Consider the following 24,940-nt stretch of genomic DNA (forward strand, 5'->3'; position numbering starts at 1 on the left):
TCCGCACTCATGGCGAAGGAAAGCAGAGGCAAAAGGAAATCAATTGGAACTAGCAGGTAACAAATGACCAGTCTTAGGCAAGCATAGCAGATGGGGAAAATAGAGTTGTGGGCATATATTATTAGGAAATGCAGCGGCAACTTCTCCCCGTTGTTTAGGAAATGCAGCAAATAATGAATATTTTTGATGGAGGGGGCAGTTCAGGCAATTAAGAATGTGCAGATGTTTCAATATCAAATTGTGTTTTCAATGCCTTCTTAGAAGGGGTTTTTGCCCTACTCAATTATCAGCATTGAAAGGGGAACCAGAAGGTGTGATGGCAGCTCTTGTGGAGACAGGCAAGCCCACTTCATGCCAGCTCCCCAAGGAGAGTGCTGATGGAGCCAGCCCAGCAGTGCACGGTTCAGAGGCAGCTCCAGAGTTGACCGAGGTTTTGGGAAATATTCTGGCAATTTTGTGCCAGACCAAACCCTGCGGAGTGGCTACAATATTGTTGGATCTGAATTTAGATGAGGATAAGTTCCAGTAATGTTCTGTTTGGTGTTCTCTATTTTTACTGGTAGATCTTTTATAGTTGTTCAAAAAGATTCCTTTTTGTGGAGCATGAAACCCCCATAAAATAGCTCAAGAACAAGCTCTGCTACAGCAGAGGAATAGGGGTTTTCTGGAGATACAAGCAAAGAAAGCACCAACTGAGCAGCAATTCTTTTTACAAGCACCTGGTGGGCACCTTGGCAGTGGGGACCAGGGCTGGGTCAACCGGAGCTTGGCCAGTAGTGAGCTGTTAGCCCCTTTACTCTCCATCTGCACCCAAAATACCAGTTTTGTGCCCCTGGTGCAACCAAGAATTTGGAAAGCCTGGAGCTGGGTGTAAGGAAGGAAGGTGTCCCATAGGATAAGGAAGCACTGGGACCCAGAAAGGTGAGGAATGTCCATCCTTGCTGACTTTGAAGACTGTCCAGACCATGCTGTGAGCAGCCTGGCTGGGGCTCTGTGTTTGCCCCCCAGCCCGGAGGCTGATGGCCAAGGTCCCCTTGGGTCGATCTGGTTCTGGGTTTGCCCTTCCATTGTACTTGCTAGGTTTCTTGGAGAGCTTCACGGCTGGTCTGAGTTATTAGTCCTTCATGTGTGAGCATGTGTGTGTTTGTAACAGGGAAAGCTTGCTTTTTTTTTTTTTTATTTTTCTCAAAGCATCTGAACAATATTCTCTGTATGTTGCCACGGTGTATTAGTTCTGCAAGCAAATCTGAAAGTGCTACAGAGGGGACACCCTAACACCTTGAAAAGTATCAGTAAAAACTGCTGAAAGCATTAAAAATAAATGAATCATAGGGTGAGAACTAGCATGACAGGTAAATAGGCACGACATAAAATGCCTCTGGAATCTGTGGGATATTTGCAGGTACAAGGGGGCTTCTAAGCCATGGTTCATTTACAATGTCTGGTTCCTCTCTCCGGGAAGAATTTCTAATAGATGCAAGGAGACTCCAAGCTTTTAGTAGGTTTTGGGAGAAGAAAGGCAGCTCTGTGAGGGAGAGAGGTTTGGTTTGTTTATGGAGAAAACTCGCCAGTCACGTTTCATATTGTGTCCTGCTTGGAAGAACAACCGAAGGCTTTCACGCCACGGAGGAGGTGGTGTTTCTGTACAATAGCCGCGGCCATTGTATGGAAATGCCATATCCTCCACAGCGTGAAAGCCTACCTGGAGATGGTCTTGCAGCCTCCTAGAAAGCCCCCACTCCATCAGGAAAACATTTGTGTTTTACAATTAGATGCCGAGTTCTTTTTGTTTTTTTTTTTTTTTTTTTTTTTTTTTTTTTTTTACTGCCCCGGATCTGTTCCAGCCTGTGGCTGCAGCAGTATCTGAATGGTGGAGCTTTGCCAAAAGCAAACAGCGTCGAATACTCTGTTTTACCATAACAAGTGCAGAGGTGAACGAGCGCTGTCAAGAAAGCACCATGAATACTCTTTTCCGTTATTAACTGAATTTATTATTTTGCTGGTAAAAGTTAACAGCAGAAGGCGAACATTAATTTCACATCTGCATGAACCTGTGCTGGAAATGTTTGGGGGCTCATCGGGTTGGGGGGTAGGAGCAAGGTTTGACTGCTCGTTGCTAAACAAAACAGTGAAAATCTCAAATATTACCAGTCAGTCGTGACTTTAAAAATATCCAGAAGCATATTTGAATAGGGGGCAGACATATAAAAGAATATCATAATCTGCTCAGGCTATTATGTGAAACAGAAACATGTTGAGTAAATCATTACCTGTATTTATTCACCCAGCTCCTGCTAGTCTAACACCACGGGCTTTTGTGACACCTCGGTCACGCGATCTCCTTGGCCTCCTCTAGTTGCACATCGGTCCCAGTAGTAGCTGGGATGCTGGATAAGTTAATGTGTTTTTATTTATGCTTCGTCAACAGCTCTGAGCATCTTGTTTGGTTCATAACAGCCGAAGAAATTGTAGTAGGTGTTTTGCTGCTTGGATTTTTCAGCCAAATCCAAAGCTCTAAGACAATCGCTACCATGGCACGCTCTGTATACAGAGGAATATTTCATTTACTTCTCTCATCAGGAAGAAAACTCCTCACTCATCCCAGGAGGATTCAATGGAGATATTCTCCTGGAATGGTGCGAGAAGATAAAACCATCTAGTTAATCTATTCAAACCTCCGAAGACTGAGGGTTGAAGGGGTTTGAAGGAGTTCTTCGGCAGCTTAGAATTAAAATAACTAAAACCAGCTTTGACACAGCTCTAGGCCAGGCTCTGCACGAGTCCTCCACCCTCCCTGAAAAATTGCCACGTGCTGCTTTGAACAAGGCCTTATCCTGAACCCACTGCTGGGCATGGGAAAGGAAATAACGGTGGTGTGACTCGGGCAGAGAGCGATGGCAAACGCAAACTGACCTAATAGATGGTGAAAGGCAAAGTGAGCAGACACAATTACTTCGTTAAAATATGTAAGGTGGGGTTATTAGTGCTAGTAAGTAACTTCTTTGAGATGTGGGAGGCTTGACGTGACCGTGTCCTCTCAGCGCCCTCTCTGAGAGAGGGGATCTTCCCGTTTTGATTTCTGGACAGCAATTGCCTGTGGACATTCAGCCAGAGACGGCTTTTTTATTTTTGTGGAGAAACAGCTTTGCAGTGCTGGTTATCTTCACTTATGGACTGGATTTTCAGAATGTGGAATTGACTTCGTTGAGGCTTGTGGTGGTGTGGTGGTTTGTTTTGGGTTTTTTTATTTTTTTTTTTTTTAAATTACAGAAGCAAATAGAAATATTCAAATCAGATCACGCTAATTAGTGAAACTAATTATGTTTTCCCAAGCATCTCTCTTCTTACCTATTCTGTAATGAAAAATCATTTGCTCAGGATGTAAAACAGGAGAAAGGAGATTGCCATGACAATTAGCAGTAATTAATGAGAAGCTTTGAATTGCTTGGTGTTAACCTCAACATCTATTAGCAGGCAAGGCTTGGATTTGCCTGCTGAGGGGTGTGGGTACGCACAAACTTCTTCCCTCTCGGAGCAAGGAGATGTGGGAATGTGGCAACAAACTAAAATGGTTTCACCTATTATTTAGCGAGAGTTAAAAATAGTCATGTGCACCTGCTGCAGATTCACATCTGTCATCATACTTGCAACAGGGTACAATGATCCTGATAAGTGTTTTATTTAAAAGGAATTTTTAACCCTTTAGGGCCTGTTCAGCTGGACTTGAATAAATGCATGATCACTGCAGCTGCCTGTAAGATGTTATTTATTTTCTAGGGAAGCCTGTTATGTTCCAGAATTTATTCTTATTTCACACTGGAATTAAAATAAATCTTTGGAAACTTTTTGACGAAAAGGAGCCATATTAAAAAAAAAAAAAGGCTATTTTTTTAGATCAGTAAGATCAAGTTTTTCCAAAGAAATATCTTTGTAAAGAAAGGTTCTCCTCTGCCCTGAGTCACATACATAGACACACATATATTTATATGACAGAGTCTACCTATATTCAGAACTAGAAAAAAATTATCATGATCTTTCTGCTGAAAATATCTCCAACAATGATGCATTTCCGAAGGTGTTCCCATTTAGGTTAAACAGCAATGGTTGAAAACACTAGGACAAGCTCATACAGTTGCATTTTGCAGCTTGTCCCCACCCTGCTGGTCACCCACATCCGTGGCACATGTGAAATTTGTGTGACAGAGCCTGAGAATAGTGCAAGAGAGAGCACGGGTGACATCTTGCCCCATGTCATCAATCAGTACTTTGCCTTTAACGGCAGAGAGATCGGTATTTAATTGATGTATTTCAGATTGGTCTGTAAAATGCTTCAAAGTTTCTTTGGTTTGTTTTTTGTTTTTGTTTTTTTCATAAGTTGAGATCCTACGTGGCCAGTAGACAATATTCACATTTAGGGACGTTTTCCTTTGGAGACATTTAGATTTGAAGTTGTGAGCCACGTGACCAGCTCCTTCCTTAGAAGTGACATGTGGAAGAGCTGAGAAACAGATCCATCTTCTGCACTGCTGCTTCCCTGTAATTGCTTCCTAAGAGCAACTTGTCCTGGACATGATTTCTGCAGCAACGTGGGAGGAAGTCACAGTTAACCCACTGAAAGGGGAGATGCTGCTTTCAATTCTCCTCTTGCCCTTGCTTTCTCTCCTGATTTATGGATTAATTGTATATTTGCTCTCGACACAACTTTGCGTTGCCTCTGTCACAGTGACTGGGATGATATCTCCTGTTTTGAGGCTGCCTGGTGTTAGAGCTGCATCAGCTCTAATTGAACAGCTGATGATTGATAATTGCATACAAAATAGGCTAAAAAGCTTGGCTTGTTTAGCTGAGGAAAATGAAGGCTGATGGAGGTCACGACTGATACTAAAGGTGATAAGCACACCCAGCAAACCATTTAAGCTAAAGGACAGTGCTGGAACAAGTACAAATCGGCAATAAAGTGCCCATGAATATTCTGAGGCCAGAAACGAGCTTTCTAGCAATAAGAGGAGTAAAAGAGAGAGAAGACTACCTCCTCCGTAGGAGCAATGGAGTGAAGACAATCTACAAGCGGAGCTGTGTGGAAGGTGCCTCCAAACACCACGTTGGTGCTCCAGCATCTTGGTAGACCAGGCCACCGTGATACTCTTGGTGGATGTATAGCAGCGGGCACGGATTCCTTGGTGTTGCACCATGTCTGTAACACCTTTTGCTGTGGATCAGAGGAATCCATCTGTTTTTTTTGGTTTTTGCGTGCTTAAAAAGAAAACCACAAAGGATGAAAACATCTCGAGGCAAAAGACAGTAAAGAAACTCATTTTAGCAGGTTGAACGTGGCAGACCGAGGGGTAGGAAGCTGACCCCTTGTAAGATTGAGATATTTGACATTGCGAGCCGGTGGGGTAGAATAAATGTGGAGACCCTTTGTCTCAAGGAATTTCGTTCCTGAGCATCATGTTGTTTTACTCCTGTGATGTATGACCTGTTTCGCTATATTCTCTGCTGAGTTGGGGAAATAATCTTAGAGAGGTGCTTTGTGTGAGGGTCTGGCATTTTGTCTCAAGCTGCGATGCCGGAGTTTTGTGCTTGATGGTGCTTGGTCCTCAGCGTAATAATTCTGCTTTCAAGAACTGGCGTTTTCAAAAACATTTGTTAGCCTCATTTTTCTTCCACTGACCTGAGCAGTAAACCCCGAGAGCGGAGTTAGCCAAGGTGGCTCGCTTTTGAGAAGCCTTTTCCATGCCCAAGGGCTCTGCATCAGGCCTTGCTTTGCCTCTGTGTATGCCTGAATTGCTCCCTGTGTCGTGAATTGCTTTCTGTCACTGCTTTTAAAGTAAAGTAGTTTGTTACTGGAGTTTGAAAGTGCTTCACAGTATTTAATCTAATCAGTGAAAACTTCCTCATCCCATTATTTGGGCAATTTTGGGGGAGGAGTGGTTGTTTTCATTTGGGTTTTATGATTTACTCTTTATTTTTACGGCGTGTTTGTTCAGGAGGAGGATTTTTCATTACTTTCCTTTGTAGTGATTGTTTTGTACTTTCTTGGGACAAAATCGGCTCTTTTGAAGGTCCGCATGCTTACGTGCAAAATATTGGCAGATCTCGGAGTCTGAGGAATGCAGTGGAAACCATAGTGCATCCTGTGCTTTGATTTCTGGAGATCTCTCTGTGTTGGTTGTGGTTATGAAGCAGAGTTTTCTCGCTTCTCGCTCCTATCAATGTTAGCTTCTGCAGTCGATTTCTATTCATATTAAGCTTATCGATACCCACCGTGAGCTGATTCAGTTCTATTCCGGACTGGGTTAAATTAGCCCTGTATCAGGGTTTTTTAAATGCGACGAGCAACGTTACTGACAGTTCCTAACAGAATTAGAAAAATCGCAGAACTTGAAAGCAACTGAAAGTTTTTCTGGTTTGGTTGTTGAGCTTTGAGGCAGCTGCGTGGTTTTCTGGACTCCTACCGAGGGCAAGAGAAATGCTCAGCACCTTAAGGAGCCAGGCCACTGGTTTAAAAAAAAAAAAAAAAAAAAAAAGATTTCTATGTATATATAATAAGTCCTTGGTATAGTTTCTTCAGTGAACAGTTGGACAAGAATTGTCTTTGCTGGTTATATGCCCGGTGTCGTTCTTTGCACTGGTGTATTTGACTCACCAAGAATAAAATTGCTTTATTCACACAACTAAAATTGGATTTAAGCGACAAACCACTCGTCGACGAGCATGAAGATTTTACAGTCTGATCTTTGGTTTCCCTGTAAGAACTGAAATCCGCTACCAGCGATAATCCGCGTCGCTCTCCTCAAGACATTTGTTGTCAGAGCTCACGCTGCAGCTCAGCTTGTCGGGAATCGTATTTTATCTGTCGGTTGTAGGTTGGGATTAGAGAGAAAGAGGAGAGTACTGCTCAGGAGCTGCACCAGGTGTCTTCTGAGCTGGTTTGCAGCTCCAGACATACAATTTGAAAACAGCCACACTGCTAAAATCACAGAAAACTTACCAAATCATCTTTTTTGGCTGTTGTTTCACGGGGAGTTATTATTGTGTTTAGCTGTTTTTATTGTTGTTGTTCTGGGTAGTCCAGGCTAATTTGTCTAAGCCCCTCTTCCTATTTATTTTTACGGTTGCTTCTCTTCTGAGTGTCAATTTGCGAGATTACATCTTGTTTAAATTTCGCCATTGTACGCGCGTGTTTAGCTTGTTTTTCTGTGTGCTGTTTTCAGGGGAAGTGGAAGGGGAAAAGAGGAAAAAATAATCCTGCGTCACTGAAAAATAACACGAGCTCTGAGCGTTGTGATGTCCACTCTGTATCATCAGGTGGCTCTTTTGTGCTGGGAGAAACATGGCTTTCCAAAGCCACTATCCAGCGGGAAACCTTCATGGGGTTAATACTTTGAATTTTGCCGGTTTTCATCCCTACTTTCTATGTTTTCCTTCCCCAGCAGTATGTCAGCTTGCAAACTCTGGCAAAAGTGTGATTATGCGCTCGGAATCTGTGAGTTAAACTCCTCCAAAACGGAGACTTTTTAAAGAAATCCCATGGTATTCAACAGTGTACAGCAAACCGCGGGCACCAGGCTGGAATAGCAGCGCTTAGGGGATTTTTTTTCCTCTCTTTACTCCCCTTTCCTGTGAGACTCTTGCACTTTAGGGCCCATCTTCTTCATTTTATTCATCTCACGGGGTCTGTGGGTCTCTGCCACTGGGGGTGAGAGCAGGACACTGAGGTTTCTGCATTTAAACATGGGCAGCTCGGCCTCCTCTTCTGCAATGAGAGGCTAGAAAACTACATTTATTTCTTACTGCCGGAGCAGTGTCGTTGGTTTTGGCTTTCTCGGGCAGCCTCCTGGTTGGGTGCTAGTTGTTTAGGGCTGTCAGACCACTTACAACCCACTTCTTGGTGCCCTTTCTCCCCCCTCCTCCAGGAAATAAATTATGACAAATCTGTAAGCATCTATTCTCTCCATCGCCGTCACCCATCGCTCCGATTGTTGTGTAAACACCGCTCCTCGGGATGCACCAGCATCACAGGCCTCCTGATTTGTTGCACTTGGGGTTTTTTTTTTTGTAAATAATTCTGTACGTGGATATTAAATAGTAAGCAGATGTCCATCAGAAAAAGTGCTTTATAGTCACTCTTTTGTTTGACAGAACTTTGAAGAGTGGATACTTATTGCTTAGTAGCTTTTATTTTTTGAATCTATTTATTTTAACAAATCGTAAGCAAAAAAAAAAACGGCTCTCCCCAGAAATAGAATTTATATTGCAAGAGAAATTAGCTGGTTTTTTGCAATCGCTTATTCAGTTTAAAGTAATATAGGTGGGTGATTACCCCCCCAACGCATATATGCACACGTAGAGATGTGTGTAGACGTGCTGGGTGACCAGCGAGTTGGCCACTGCTCCTGGGCTCCCTGAAACGGTGGGGCTGTTACCCTAAATAAAATCTGTCTTTTTAACATCAGGTGGGCTTTTGGCCCCTGATTTCAGTGGATGTGGACCACCTCCTTCTAGTCTGGCTCAGGTCCGACGGAGTCCCCTTGACTTTGCAGGGAGCGCTGCTGTTGTCTGAACCGAAGCCTCCTCTACTCGGGCACCTGATTTTGGTGGAAACTTCACCTGTATTTTAACGAACTCTAAACTGAATTTGCCAAATGACTTTCTAACCTTGAAAACTGTTTTTGCCACTTCTACCGTTAGCAAATAATACTGCAGAAAAGCTGCTGTAAAGCAGGGAGGGATCACAGAGGGGAGCTCTTATCAATATATTTCCTCAGTGAAAGCTTTATGTGGCACCTCTGGAATCAATAGGAGATTTGTCACTGATTTCGGAAAGAATACCTTGCTTTAAAAGAAGAATCAGGCAAATCCCCTCCTCTCCGGATATTTGATATATGGCACAGGATGCACAGTTTTCTCTGGCGCTTCCCAAGTTCGTAATTTGTATTTCACCTTAATGCCACTTTGTGAATTTATTGGCAGCCAGAAGCACTCCATCAGACTTATAGAGTTTTGCCTACCTTTTGGTGGTTATAACACTCTCTTAAAGGAGTGTTTAGTTATTTTTACTTAGGTGGGTCGGTACCAGCCTGCCACCGGAGGAAAGTCATATTTTTAAGAGAGTAGGAGAATACATCAAAACTCTGCTAGCACTTTCGTGGATGGGGGGATATTTGGTTAAATAGATGTTTATCTGGGAAAGTCATCATCTGGCTAGCAGCATACTGAATGTTTCTAAGCAGCTAACTTATGTATACTAAACAAATTTGGTTTGGCTGCAGCTAGAGCTACCCTGTGGAAATTCTCAACATACATTTGTTTGATTGAGCTGTCATTTTCAGTTGATCTGCTGATGATCTGTGTCACTTTGTTTAAATGTCCTGGTGGTTGTGTGGGGTTTTTTTCTTTTTTTTCATACAGTGCAAACCCAGTGCGCTTTCTGTGATGGATTAAATTGAGGTGAAATTCGAGAGTTACTCCTGTTTTCGATTTCTGTGCTCTGAGACAGGTGGGCTGGAATGACAAAGAACTTCACACACAAACACATTAAAACCAAAATGGAGTGGATGCCCTTATGATTTAAAACATCCGTAGATGTGTCAACTACCAAATGCTCCCGTTCAAAGCAGTTGAGCAGTTGCTGGGATTTGCACTTTAAACAACAAATGGTATTTATTTGGTCTATCCCGTTCAGCTAAAATACCTGGACAAAAAAGACGGCGAGCTCTTTTTCTCCTGCAATATTCCCTGTGGGTGTATCATGGCCTCTGGTGACAGAAGACAAAGTTAACCCTGAGAGTGAAGTCCCTGGTGGGGCAGCAGGGAATGGAAACGGGCTCTCCTGCATGGTGGGAGTCTGTCAGCCCAGTCTGGGGACTGGGCAGCATCCCTGGTGGTCTCGGCCCTGGGGATGTGTTTTTTGCCAGCACTTTCTAATAGACCAAATCTCTGTTCAGCCAACAGCACTTGGTTCGGGTTTTTTTGCGTTTTGAGAAGTGTAGCTCAAGCTTTGGGCTCCTTTGGGCTCCCTTGAAGTTCATACGTGTGAGACCCTGCGGATCTTGGAGAAAAGTGCTGATGGCTCCAGTGGGGAAAGCGGGATGGGGTGGTGCGAGGAGGGGCACAGCCAGCCCTGAGCACGGCACCTGGGAGAGGGATCCCATAGCCAGGCTTGGCCCTTAACCACTCTTCCTCCAGCTGACCTCTCCTTAGCCCCGGTCCTAAAACACAGCTTATCCCTCTACCCAATATGGGCTCTTGTGCAAGGCTCACCGGATTTCGGTCGTCGCTTTAGAGCTCTTTAGATGCTCGCTTTGCATGATGGATGCTCACTCCAGCTTTTCCCATGTGGGCTGTGGTCCCTACACAAACCACGAATGAAAGCTCTGCAGAGCAGCCGGGCTGGGGCTCCGTGGGGAAGCAATGAGGGATGCTGAGTCCAGACAGCTTGATAATTTTCTAAACTTGCCACCGATTTAGCTTGTGACTGTGGTCCAGTCGTGTTCACCCACATGCAGTCTGCCCACGGGTGAGGCATAGGCATGGTTGTGCACTGAGCCTTCTTTCAGCACGTCCTCACAATAATATTTATATATATTTTATTTTTTTTTTTCCTCTGACGTACTCGGAATTAAGCATGGCCTTACCTAACTTGCTGAATTAAGGTTCCTGGGAGCGTGGAGAAGGTCAGCCACAAACCAGTTTGATGTCCGCTTTGAAAAGCGCTCTAGGAAGAGTTGCTTTTATTTGACTTCAGCTTCACGTGAGCTTACCAGAGGAAGTTTAAAATGCAACTTGTTGATTCCAGTTCCTCGATCAGGAAAAAAACTCTTCCATGAGCAGCAAATGCATTGCTGCTGCTTCAGCAAGTGCAGCCCACACTGCTCCTGCCTTGCTCTGCTCTCCCAGTACAGACACTGGTGCTACGGGGGAGGGTATCTTACAAAAGGGCTCCTTTGTGACCACTTACGGCTTTGTGAACTGTAACAGCCTAGCTTGAAAATTTCTGAGCATTTTTGGCTTTATTTTGGAAAAAAAGGAATTCAGGTCATCCTCAACAATGTTGGGAAAAGCCACGTTATTTTCCTCACGTAAATAAAAAAAAAATAGTCCTCAAGCCATTTTTGCTCAAGGACTCCATCACTTCCGTGATTTAGGATGTGTCTCTGTGTATATATATAATATTATATTACATATACATTTTGTATATATACACTCTTGGCATTATAAACAGTACTTAAATCCATGTCCGTAAACATAAATAGATATATAGTTAAGTGCTCTATAACAGAAGATTGTCCGTAGTGACATAGTAAGTAGAATTAAAGTATATAACAACTGCGTGTTAGTTTGAGCTTGTAGGGTCCTCTACGATCCTTTGGGACAGAGCGCGCTGCCTGGGCCAAGGTCTCTAATGGCACGGCATCCAATTACACTGAGGCTGAATTTGCTCCATTAAGTGCTATGTATTTATTTAAGCTGTCATATATCAGCCCTGCACGTGAAAACAATAGAACTCGTGAAGATTGCCAGTTTTGGGGGGGAAGATTATTTTTCAAATTTGCTTCCAAGTTATTGGGATGAACCAGAAGCTTTCAGAGCGCTGATTTATTGCTCTCTGCTAGCGGCTCACCAGGACCCCTCTGCTTTTCCAAGATCAACAGCTTCATAGAAAGCGATACAAGGTGTATGGAACAAAGAGTGGAATAAATTACATTAGCAGTTAACTTTCTTTACAGTTAATATATATCAATAAATATCTACAAAACGTTTGAGGCTTTGACCAGGAAGCCATGTAAAATAAACTGTAGTCCTACTCTTTTTCTTTCTTTCTTTCTTTCTTTTTTTTTTTTTTTTTTAAAGTCAAGATAGATCTAACTGATGTTAACTGTTTCACAGCAGGGGTCTCGTTCTGGTTTCACACTGGTGTCACTGTTGATTTTGGAGGGGGGATGTGATCAGAATAAGGACTGTCACTCCTCCCGCCTTACAAGAGGCTACTGGTGCTAGGAGAACACTTAGCATTTCCATACTGTCCTGCTTTGCATTTTCAAAGCACTGGGGAGAGATGAGCTATTCGCCATGGGGCTCATCTGAGGCAAATGAGATAATATGATCCCGTGGAAGAAATGGGAAACTCAGGAGGGAATGGGAGAATTCGTTACTGGATATTTTTGTGAAAGCAACCGAGTGTGCGGTGTCAGAGCTGTTCGTTCCCAGAATAAGCAAAGGTTCCATGGCTTGATTAGACCATGGAGATGAGAGCCCAGGAGGTCTTTCCTTTTAGTCCTGTGTGTGCTGAAATCGCAGAATCACAGAATGGTTCAGGTCGGAAGGGACCTTAAAGATCATCTGGTTCCAACCCTCAAGAAATATGTTCTTGATCTTTTCATTTAACTAGGTGGTCTTGAAATACTCTGGTCTCTGCTGGTCAAAAACTCCCCAGTGGTTTCTGTGTCTCTAACGTCTCTGTCCGTGAAGCTTTGGTTTGGGTGGAGGCCTCCAACACGTGAGACAGGGGCACCGTTGGCAATTGGGCTCCTCGTCCCCGAGAGCTGCAGGAGAAAGTGTTTTCCTGAGAGAGCAGCAACGCAGATGAATGAAACCAATTTTGCTCGTTTTCCTCCAAAGAAAGGGGAAAAGGGGGTGAACGGAGGGAGGTGTTACTCTGCATCCGAGTGAAGGGTATTTTTTGGCTGAGGTTGCAAATACTTGTTAAAGAGGGAGCAGGCACTTCCCGGCGTCGGCTGCGGACCAGCAGCAGGGGAGAGAAGCAAGAGTGGAAAACTCTCAGATAGTGTTGAAAACCTCAAAGCAGTCAACCCACGGAGAGCTTTACCCTTCAGAGACGTGCTGGGTGAAAATACAGCCAGACAAACACCCTCAGAGAAGTTTCTAAATTGCAGGAGGAGCAATTTTATAGGAAAGAGGTGGCAACATCCTGGATTTGCCTAATTTCTGCAAACACTTTTCCTTTTAAAACAAGTCTCCTGACTGCTCAGCAAAACTCTCAAAGCTGTAATATTTGGGGTTTGGATTTTTATTCTTTTTGTTTTAACTTCTCTGAATGCTTTCCTTTTCAATGGAAAACCATTTTTTTTTTTTTTTTTGGTAACATGAAAAAGAAAATGAAGCAGCTCTGAGAAAAGCGGGAAGAGAAAGAAACGGGGAGAGAGCGGAGAGAAAATGAAGGGGTTTTCAGGGGCATCGCTGTTTTTCAAACACCTTCCCGTAGCAGAGGGCGCAGACAGGGCCCGGGGAAGGAGCTGTGGTCGCTGGCAGTGGGGCCGTGCAGCATCCTTCAGCCAGGCTGAAGGAGTGCAAGAAGCACCGCAGTGGTGGAAGGGCCGGGCCCTCGTTTGGGTGGTTTGGTTGCCAAAAGCCTAGCGCTTCCTCCCGCCGTCTTATGCAAAGGCCAAGGAAAATAATTGCTACAAATCCTTGTAGCTCATCACACTTTCATATGTGCCCCGCCACGCTTTCTAGAAAAAATAAACTGTCTTAGAAAGGCGATGGAGAATTGTAAGTGTACTTAACGGGTGTAATTTTCTTTTGCCTCCGTCCTTGTTTAAAGTCATACTGCCAGGGACTCTGGAGCTTGCTTGTAGGGCAGCAAGTAGCTTTTTTCCTGGCTGTGCTTGGATATGCCTGGAATAAATGCTATCAGTTTCACTGACAAACCTTACCCGCATCGCCGCTGAAATTATCATTTCATTAAAGTCGCTGGCAAAAGTCCCACTGACTTTAAGATATCCCATAATTCCCAAGTTTGCTGGGACAGACCCGCCTTCTGAAATGTGCCGGGAAACACAAGTATATTTTTTTGATGTTAAAAATTAATAAGTGCTTATTTAAAGTGTACGGCTGGGACAGGTAGAATTTGGTTTGTCGGAACAAGCCGCGGAAGCGGTTGAAGGAACAGGCAGTGTCTAGAGCAAAGGGTGAAGTGGGATCTGCGGAGGTAACGTGGATAAAACCAGTTCAGAATGCTTTCTTGCTGGTAAAATGAAACAAGAAAAGATTCTGGCACTCTGAAATCTCATACGTTGTGTTGAGTGAGATACTGATGAGAAGAACTTGTCAAAGCTATGCGTGCCAGACGAGGACCTAGTTTTCATGGAGAAATATGGGGACAAATTGTCATCCATGTATTCGAATAATCCCACCCAAAACAACGCTGTCATGCAGGAATAAAAGTGTTCCTCCATATGATCAAATAAAATTCCCCCAAAGGGTTTTTTTATAAAATATAATGATGACTTTACTCATCCAAACAGGTTGAATATAAACGTACGCTGATGCTCTGCAGAATGACGCAGAATACACCCGCCCGTGTGAGATGAAGTATAGTTGCTTTTAAGATTCACGATTTTCCAATCAGCTAAGTACATCCTGCTTGTTACTGGGTGACCTTGCGGAGATACAACTACAGCACATGCTGCTGAGAAGTCACTTGCAGGAAAAATTGTGGCCTTGTATCTCCTCGGAAACAAATGCTGGAAACCGGTCTTGCCAGACCTTGAGTTTTTGAAGTGGACAGTATTGTAGGATTAATTATTTGATACTTTTCCTGATTAGTGTATTTGTTATGAGTACTTCTGTTAGCGTTTCAAGGACTTAACTACGGCGTATCACAGTGACACTCAAATATAATTAAGACTCTCTCACTGCAATTGCATAATTAAAAAGCTGTCTGCCTGCTGGTGCAAAACCTTCTGTCTCTGCTCTACGGCAGCTCAGGTTTCCAGAGGCAATGCCCCGAAACTCCAGCCCTCCCTGGAATACTTGGGTATAGCATGCAAACAGGGTACATCATTGGTACCCTGCCATGTCTATCAGGCCTTCTCCGATAACCCCTCACTCAGCTCTTGCTCCTTCATCCCTAGCTGCCTGCTCCCCTACGGTCCATGTCCTCCACTCTTCCCAAGTGGAGCGCAGGCAGGGCATCCCTCTGGGATTCAGCCAGGGCAGGTCCACTCCCTGATGGTTTCCCCTGGGCCTTTTTGCTGTGATGGTGTGACTATACAGGCGTGAGAGTGGGGATGGAGTGGCCCAGCCTGCACCAATTCTTTTTTTTTTTTTTCTTTTGCCTATTGGTGCTTAGAAAATTGCTCAGCTTCCCAAAGCGGATGTATGGCTGTTCATAGGCTGTGCTAAAGTGGCTGCTGGCAGGAAGGGGTTAAATTCCTTTTTACTCGTAGTGCACTTTTGTTTCAAAAGTTCATGACCTGGCTTTTTTTCCTTTTTCAAGTGATTACACTTTGCTGCATTATAAGGCAGCGAATGCATTTGTGTCTCGGGACCGTACTCTACCAGATACTGACATGTTCAACGTCTCCTGTGGCTTACCAAACACATCAGGGATGTGGACCTCCCTCTGTTTTCTCATTATGCCAAATAATGAAATGTGGAAATAATTCTAATCCTTTCTTCTGGTTGTGCTGTACCTCTGAAAATATGATAAACTCAATCCAATTAAAAGTCATTACCTCTACAAGGCTCAGTCTCTATCTATAACCTTTGTTTTATAATTCACTCTGTTATCTGTCTTCATTATAATTTGGTAGAATAGTCATCTTTTATTACCGCTTTCTGTTAGAAAGAGGCATGTGATTTCCAGTGCTACTTTGTGACACATCTCGGTTTAAAACAGTAAAGGTCTACTAATGAGTAAAAAGAAGTTCAGTTACACTGATTTATTACATCAAGATAAAGTTTCGTTTGCCTTGATTATAATACTGTAGGTTCAAGTAATTGTTTTGATTTTAAAATGTTCTTTTGCAGTAATAAATTTTTCACCCTGTCAGGGACTGTTAAAGTGCGTTACCTTTTCTATCTTACTCCAGCTCATGTAGATTTAGTTAAATTTTCTTCCTAGTTAGTGTTTTCTATGTATAAATGTCTGATCTCACTAATTCATATTTAACCTTCCCGTCCTTAGTTTTCTCCTAAGCAGATTGGCTTCTTGCGCCACATCAGTGTGAGAATATACATCGTGTTTACCATTATGGCAATCGAACAATGAACAAAAGCTGGTTCCTCTAATCCATTTCCCTCCCTTAGCGGTGACCAGTACTCGGGGCTCAAAATTTCAAGGCAGATTATTTCTTCCCTTGGGCCTACTCCGTGTAGAGAGTCACGAAGGATGTCAGTGAGTACGTCTTAGCTGCCGCAGCTCCACTCGGTTGAAACATTTTACTAAGATATAACTTAAAGCTATTAGTTAGAGTTTCAGCGTGCTCTGGGCTGCCTCCCGGCCGGCGCGGATCTGTCCTGGCTGCAGATCTCTACCTGCAGAACTGTCCCTCAGTATATCAAACCCTCTGGCCGGCATTTCCCTCTTCTCTTACCCTCTGCTCTGTGTAACCCAGAAAAGATTTTGAAAGTCAAATATATATTTATTCCATTGAGGAAACTTTATCAGCCAGCACCAAAGTTTATTGGCACTAGCTGGTGATATAATGGGTAGTTTAAACCCTGCTAACTGCGAATAATTTTTCAGCGGTGTTTATGATTGCGGCAGACTCTTAACAGACCAGAAGTACAGATAACATAAATATTTCTACCAGAGATGATTGTACTGGAACTATAAATAAAATTAGACTTAACTTGTAAATAAGTTCAGTACGTGCCAGCCAACATTTATAATTCTTTGTTGCTGCATGTAATACAGTAATTTATATGGGAAGTGCACAGGAACACAAGCAGCCAAATTTTGCTTTTCAGCTATGCAGGTGCAACTTCCCCTGACATCGAGGAGAGTGGCTCCCGTGCAAATGAAAGTAGAATTTGACCCGTAGTCTCTCAGTGCTGGACCCTAATTAAAAGCCAGCGTCTGGTCCACATCAGATGCTTTTGACTGTGTTACTCAATTAGACATGAATGACACTAGACAGAGCACCAAACGCTACTAGTTATTGTAGGGGCTGAGAGTGAGAATTGCCAGAGCCGACGGGGCAGGTCCCTACGCAGTTACTACATTATGACTTTGCTGGTCTAGTACCAACGCTTGGCAACGCTGAAATTATCCTGTTTCAAAGGCCTGATGCTCTCTAGCGTGTGTAACTTCGCTTCTTGCACGCCTGTGGACAGGTTTCTCCCAGGCGCTCGGTGTTCATCCTGCCCTCAGGAGCTCACTTCTTCTCCCGCTGTGAGCCTCTTGTTTCAGGGCTGTTTTTTCTGCTAGCACAATAATTCAAGAAGCAAAAGCCGCTTCCCGTGCAAGGGGAGGTTTTTAATTTGTCTTGTGAGTTACGTGCACTGTTGTTAGTGATGTGCGTCTCGCAGCGAGGCACGGAGAGAAGCTCCCGGCAGCACTGAGCCCTTCGCACGGGGTGCTCCAGCGGTGACCCGAACCGAGCTCCCCTTTCATACGGACACCGCAGCCCATGGCGCAGCACTGTGAAAAGTTGGTGATTTCTGTACTTCAGCCCCAAAGCGCGCTGTGCTCTGGCTGCCTTCTTTCGCCTGCCTTTGTCTGCGCAGCTTTTCCTACAACTCCCTCTTCTGCCGGCGCCGCAGAAGGGTTTGCTCGGTGCAGGGAGGCTTTGGCGAGCTTTGCCCTCTGCAATCCGCAGCCTCTCGAGCGCGGAGGGAAAGCTGAAATCTGGGCACCACATTTCCCCTCTCATTTTGTTACATTAGCATCAGCCTGAAGAAATTCGAGCGACTTTGGCTAACTCCAGGACAGACACTGATCTCATTTATTCCTTGGAGGAAGTCTAAAGTAATTACTTTGGATTTAACAGTTGTGTAAGAGAAATCAGAATCTGGCCTTCGGGGCCACCGCACGGGTGCTTTGGTCCCCCTTGCTCTCGTTGCGTGGTCCATGAGTGTGGTTTTCAGGGTTGGACCTTTTGAGTATGTTCAGGACGGCTTTGATTTTCTCATCCTTGTGTTTAGGGTCAAGTAATACGATATGCAAAATACCCATGCGTTTGAAGGCTAGTGTTTGTGAAAGTATTTTTCCTTGGTAATTGAAGTAATGATTCAAAACTGTTTCAAGCGCCGTGTTTATCTCTACGCTTGCTTGTAATCTCTTTTGTTGAACAACCAAACTTTCTATTTGTAAACTGGTTTTTCTCTCCTCTGGTAGTTTTATGGTTTTTACCTAACTGGGAATTAATAGCTCTATTCTGTTTAGAATCTTATCTCATTTGATAAGGTCTGTCCGATGCTTTTCACAGTGGGGTCCCCACCTGGGGCCCCCAGACTGTGTTACAATACAAATAATAATAAATAATTGTCATTAGGTCCAGCTCCACGAAACACTTCTGTGAATAGGGAGTGGCACAAACCAGTTTCAGGTATGTTAACTGATAAAACGTTCAAGTAGAGTAATGTAGCTCTTGGCTAGAGTCCCGTCTGAGCCTGGAGATAGTAACCCAATCTCTGCACGTTTCTAAAGCTAAGGATCCTTTCCTGCTTCTCCTCTAGAGGACGTAAAAGTGACTCCCTCTGAGCCATGCCTACCTGGTGTGGGACTGTCAGGTGGCTCCCATTTAGCTCACCACTGGCTCTATGCTCCTTTGGAAGCTAATAGTTTTCTTCTCTTAGTTTTCTGCTTTTCCTGACCTCCTGTGTTCTAGACCCATGTGGATGTATTTTGTAATCAATGAGTCCCTGCCTGTAACAGTGTTTTTTCTTTAATACTCATTCAAACAGAAATTCAGATAAAGGTGTCCCATTTGTATGCAACAGGAAATGCCTGCCTCCTTTTCCGATATCCCTGCAAATACTCCATGCAGATTTCCTCAGCGCTGAATAGAAATGCTAAGTCAAACAACTATAAACGCTCTCCGGGCTCTTTCAAGGATCTGATTCAGGGCTTTGTGGTACATTCAGGTCCACCCTCGTCTCACACAGGAAGAAGGGTCTAATTCACTGATCCTACTGTGCTCCCCCAAAGCCTTTGTTATTGTATGCTCACCAAAGGTTCGTGTCAGGCATGGTCAACAGCAGAACTCTTGGCATGTGATGGACTTCTCCTATCAAACAGAGCCAGGTCTTTCCAATGTCTAGTCTTTGGGCCTAGGGGTCATCTTTCTCACCTTTGAGAAGTTGCAGGCACAAACCTGTGTGTATCTTCTCGTTGCAAAGAGCCACTTCCACATTTATCTCAGCTCTTACTTTACCCTGCTCAGAAGGCGATGGCATTAGAAACACTTCTGAAGTAGGCTCTCTGGATGCTTTTGCTTCCAGCCTACTTCTTTCATCCGGAGTTATCAGCCATCCAGCTCATGATTAAGTCACTGATGTCCACGTGCATGACTCCAAGTGCAGAGAACTGGATTTATGTGCTCGAGTGTTTATCAGTCAGTAGTCACTTTAGGAATGTATATCCTCAGGCACAAATTGCCTGAAGAAAGGAAGAATGGATGCACTTCTCTTTGTTAGGGGTGGCTTTGGGTCTGGAGATCTGGATGCAGACTTGATCCCTGGAGGACTTTGTATGAACTTTGAGTTGAAGACTGCCCTGAAACGCTGATATGTGTAACAGGCTAGCGTGTCCCCTCGATGTGAGACGCCGCTGTGTGCCATTTCAGCTGCAGAAAGGCAGAGTTTCACTGACCGTGCGGCCCAGGGTGCTTTTGTTAACAACACGCCTCAACCTCACTAGCAATTGCAGCCAGGGGAAGGGGGTTTGGGCTGCGTTCAGCAACCTCTGCCTCCCTCAGTCATTAGTGCCTCCTACCTAATTGCTTTTGGAGTGGAAGAGCGTGCTGAACTTCTAAGATACATCCGAATGGAAGGAAGTCCTCTCCTCCTCCCAGCCGTGCACAGAAGCCCTCTCGGTCTTGAAGTGACCCCAGGCCCCGGAGTTACGGCGGTAGCTTTGGCACGTTGCTCTCCTGTCTTCATCAGGCACATCCCCAGCACGCAGCCACGTGGACTCTTTCCTGCTGGCATGCAAGGTTGTGTCAAAAGTGCAAACGCAGGTGTCCACCCTGGTCTTTTAGTAGCAATTAACCTTTCCTCCTGGGTTTCCTTTGAAGCTTGCTCATATTTTTGTTGTAAAATAGCAGTGAAGAATTTTATGGAGGCTAATATCTAGAGCTTCCACATTACCTAATCTTATCTGTTCCCTTATCGGGGGCCTTGATTTTATTTCATGCCATTTCTAGCAGGGATAATTACTGGACTTTAAAGAAGCCATCTTGAATTTCAAAACTGCAGTGCTATCTGTGCGAATGATTCGCAGTTCACTGGGAAAACGATGCTTACCAGCGCAGTCCCTGGGTCTAACTCTAACCTTACGAAGGTTTTTCTATCGGTCAATATCCCATGGTTTTGCTAGAAGTCCCTCTGTTCCACGTGGGTGTAAATTTTAAGGGGAATAGTCCCACACCCTTTGAAAATGAAGACCAGATCCTGTTTCATGTACGTTGATTTTAACTTAGCTCCTTCTATCATTAATTTCACAAATATGTCTTAATGGTCTTCCTGTCTCTTGGTCAGTCGTAATTCGGCTTCGCGTTTATTTTGAGGTTTTAAAATATATTTTTTGCTAGAATATGTTGCTATTTCAGGCAGAATAACATTTCAGTAATCCATTTTACCCGCACTGCTAGGGCTTTGGGGCATATCGGCGTATTATATTTTCCAGAGCTTTCAAGCTGAAAGCCCATGTTTAACGACGACATCGGGTGTGGCTGCTGGAAATCAAAGGAGGCACAATAGACCCAGCAAATGGACTTGTCTCCCTGCCAGCCTTCCAGAGGCCGATTTATCAGCTGCAGGTTTGACCCTATATGGCTAAAAATGAGTTTAGCCAGAATGACTGAGATAAGTATAACTGAGGCCTTTGAGTCTGCGAGAGAGGAATTAAACTGGACTGTCCCTGGGGGAGAAGAAACATCTGCAAAGCCGTGCTTGCTCAATGTTTAAAGCTCGGCTTGTGGACAGGCGGTGCTGGCAAGTGGGGCTGAGGAAGGTGGCCCTTTGGGGAAAGGCACAGAGCAGGTCGTTGCTTGCTGTGTCTTAAACAATTTGGCTGAGGCACTTTGTTGTTTGAAGGAGAGTCGAACGCGGACGTGGGGCACGGGGAGAGCCTTGGTTTTATGGGGCACTGCTTCGTGGGATGGGGACAACAGTGGTGAGATGGGCTTTTTAAGGAGTTTCAGTGTCAATTGCCCAGCTGTCGTGGTAAATCCGCAGGATTTAGATGCCTGAAGTTTTTAAAAACCCCCTCCCAGTGAGCCATGTGCTTATCATCATCCTGATCACTTTCCTTGTGTGATTTCTCTTCCTGCACCCCATGTGTATACATGGGCTAGATTTTGTTGGTTTTTTTTCCACTTTCAAAACCGGCTGAAGTCTTTTAGGCAGGACTGCAAGCTAAACAGCTGGGGGAAGAAATCTGAATTGGGGGTGAGCCTGCCCTGGGTGGACGCAGCGTCGGAGTTTTGAGGATGCTCAGGAGGTGTGGACCAACCTCTCTTGCCCGTCCCACCGCGCTGGAGCAGAGCCATGTTTGGGGGCAGCAGCAATGCCATGGTGCAAGAGAGATGGCTGCTGATGTGGTTGTTTCAGTGCCTGGTGAAATGAACGGTGACATCCAGGTGGAGCTGTGTCTCTACCCTTTTCCTGTCTTCTTTCCTGTCCCTTGGTGTCCAGGTTGAGGTTTTTCTGTTTGCAGAAAAGTACGGGCATGGGCTCATAGGTGCTGCACACAGAGCAAGCTCTCTGCACCGGTGCTTTCACGGGCTCTTGAGCATCTTTGCTAAACTCAGCACCACCGAAGCTATCACAGGCAGGATTTCTGAAGCACAAACGATGGAAAATCCCTCTCTCTGTCCTTCTCAGCTAAATGGTAGAGTCAGTCAAGATTTCCTACTTCTCATAGTGCCAGGTATTAGAAAAGTGACAAACTAATCAATATTGGGTTCAATCGCTAAAGTGCAGGGACAGCCTGCCAAACCAGAGGCCGAGGGAACGGGCAGCTGAACTTTCTTGTGACATGTATGAGGTCATAGCCAGTGCCACATAAAAGAAAGAAAAACAGTTCATGGCTGTGAATAAATTGCTCACAGATGAAGAATCCAGTTTGCCAGTCATGTGATGGGAGCAATCTATTCAAATGATTTGTTATGTCCCAGTGTTTGTCTTAGGCAGTACCAGAAGCATGAAAGTACAGATATAAAACTGTGAGATAATATGTAACAAAGATGTGAGAGATAATGGGCTATGACCAGTTTCCAGTGGAAAAGGCAGACGGTGCTAATCTACCATGGATAGTTTCTTAAATGAGCAAGAAATTGAAAGAACGTTTTAAAGTTTCCTGTTTCTTCACTGAAACGGAGACATTCTGAACGCCAAGCCCAGCGTAACGCTTTAATTTCTGGGCCAACCATATTATGCAAATTTCCTCACGCTCCGATCTTAAATACCTGATCTCTAAGCTTCATGCCTTGGAGAATAGTATTCTCGCCTCTTATTTAGGTTGGAAATAAGTGGAATGAATTCCGCTGTGTAGGAAAAGTACAGTGACATTAATAAAGTTAAATTAATGTAAATAAGAAAGTTTTTTTGGTTTGTTTGTCTTTTTGCTCTTTTTGCACGTGTTACTGGGTTGAATACTACATTGCTGGTGCAGCTGAAGCCCCTGCTGAAGTCACTCAGAGTTTTTTTGGCTAAAAGGAATTTACAATCAGCCTTACGTTTTGAGCTGTCAAAAATAGTGACTTTTTCTTTTTTCTTCTTTTTCTTTTTGTTTGCTGGCTAAGCCCCAGAGATGAAGTTGTTTGGTTTTTTTTTTAATGTGCTTTGGATCTGCCCCAGGTTTTGGTTTTTTTTTTTGTTAGGGTTTTTTTTTTTTTTTTTTTTTTTTTTTTTTGCAACTGTAAGAGGAGAAGGTTCATGTTCTCTATAAGGTGCTGCTTGGATCCTGAACTTACTTTAGATCATTGCGTTTCTTGGAGGTCAATGGTAAGACACTGATTTACATCAGCTGAAGTTCTTGCCAAGAGTTCTGTGGTAGGCTGGATCCTTTCCTCCAAAGACTAATTGGAGGCCATCAAACTTAATTTTGGCTACTTTAGGTTCAATCTGTCTCTCTGAAAGACCAGTAAAGCTTTCCTGCTTTTCACTTCACTTAGATTTCAGTTGTAACGTATAATGCTGGCTTTCAATTGTAATTTCAAAGAGTACGCGATGCAAAGCGCTATATCCGGACCAGATTGGACAATAGGGTGTGCCTGCATATACATCTGTATGTAATTCCCTCGCTTGTGTTCCATGATGTAAACCACTTTTGATGTCAGGAATATTGAGAAACACTGTGTACCCCCAGGCCTACAACAGGGAAAAGGCTCAGCTCCTTCCAGGCTGAGGCTCTGCTGCAGGACTAGTGATTGATGAAGGTGCTGCCCGCCTACCAAACTGTCCTCTCCATTTTACGTGCGGGCTGAAAGGGTTTCATATGCAAAATCTGTCAGGATATTTCAAATCCTACTGTTTGGCTTTGTTTTCCAGGTGATGAATGTTTGTATGAAAGCTTTCCTGAACTTCCTTTGGAGGAAGTGCCAGAAGCTGATGGAGAAGCTGCAAATGCCCAGTGTCCAACAGCCGTCAGCATTCAAGAGCCGTCTTCTCCAGCAACCTCCAGCGAAGCTTTCACGCCAAAGGAGAGCTCTCCTTACAAGGCTCCGATATACATTCCCGATGACATTCCCATTCCTTCAGAGTTTGAGCTCCGAGAATCCAACATTCCTGGAGCAGGATTAGGGATATGGACCAAAAGGAAGATTGAAGCAGGGGAAAAGTTTGGCCCTTTTGTAGGAGAGCAGCGGCCACACCTTAAAGATCCCAGTTACGGTTGGGAGGTAAGGCACTTTACATTCTTTCGGTCTGTTGAACTCTCTTGTGTGTCTATAAACACAGAAATATTTGCAGAATTTGAGTCCTATCCTGCAGCAGCCAGGGGATACTTTTGTGCACTGAGACTGCTTCGTGGCCTCGCCGGGCTTTCTGGATTAAAAAAAAAAAAGTATAAATTAAAAAAGAGAAAAGAAAAGAAACAGGAAATTATTATTGCTCTTTGTGCGTGAAATCTGTCCGGGTTGATATCGGCAGGTGCTGCCTCTCTTAGGGAAGGAAAGGAAGAAGTTGCAATGTTGGAACACTTCTGTACCGCTCTTAATTCCTTCTCGTGCAGCCCTGCGGCACGTCTGTGGGTGAAGGGTTTGCAAACCACACTGTGCTATCTATTTGAACAGAAGCTGGGTGCTGCTTTCAGGGTTGTGCATTGCCCCTTTCTGTCAACAATGGTTAGAACAGCCCTAAAATCTAGTCTTGGGTGGCTACAATTGCTATTGCAGAACCTTGTGCTGTTCAGGGACATCAAAAGCTGGGGGTCTGATCCTGCTTCCATTTAACTTAATGGGAATTTTGCCATTCATTTGGTGAAAGGCTGTTTGGATGCTGGTGTCAAACCTAGCACACATGGGAACGATGTGGCTCGTGTTGCTTCTGCAGATACTCTGAGAAATGTTGCTTTTCTTGAAGGAGGTCAAGGTCTCCTTTGGCGAGTACCATAGCTGCCTCTTGCTTTCCTGGCCTTCGGGGGCAGCGTGTTTTCCTCGTGATATCGCCGTGGAACTGGCCGAGTTGCAGGTCCGCAGTCAGGTCAGGGTTTTAGACATCAAGTGGTGCACAATGCAAGTTGCGTTATGGCGTCACAAACGTTCTTGCACGGTTTTATTCATAGTTTTAACAATGTGCTGTAGAAGCAGAGCGCAATCTCAGTTTTCCATCTGTACGTTTCCTTTGGTTTCTGATAAGGGGAGAAGTGCAGCGCTTGCATGGCTCTCCAGGGGCACGACTGACCTCTGGAGAGTTGGGAGGTTCATTTTCCCAGGAAAAATGGAGTTTTGCTGGGGAGCGGAGTCTTGCTGGTATGGTGGAAAATAGAGGTTTGATTTGCTCTTAACTCTCCATAAATACTCTC

General features: G+C 44.3%; 1 protein-coding gene across 6 annotated transcripts in view; it reads left to right on the forward strand.

Moving 5' to 3' along the window:
• MECOM (MDS1 and EVI1 complex locus) overlaps positions 1–24,940 on the forward strand; it is a 348,700-nt gene that overhangs the window by 130,780 nt on the left and 192,980 nt on the right. For all 6 annotated transcript variants that reach the window (XM_054204388.1, XM_054204389.1, XM_054204390.1 and 3 more), the window contains exon 2: positions 23,467–23,816. In XM_054204388.1, coding sequence (XP_054060363.1) covers positions 23,467–23,816 — 350 coding nt within the window. The remainder of the gene's footprint in view (positions 1–23,466; positions 23,817–24,940) is intronic.

Source organism: Rissa tridactyla, chromosome 6 (genome assembly GCF_028500815.1).
Source record: "Rissa tridactyla isolate bRisTri1 chromosome 6, bRisTri1.patW.cur.20221130, whole genome shotgun sequence".
NCBI lineage: Eukaryota > Metazoa > Chordata > Aves > Charadriiformes > Laridae > Rissa > Rissa tridactyla.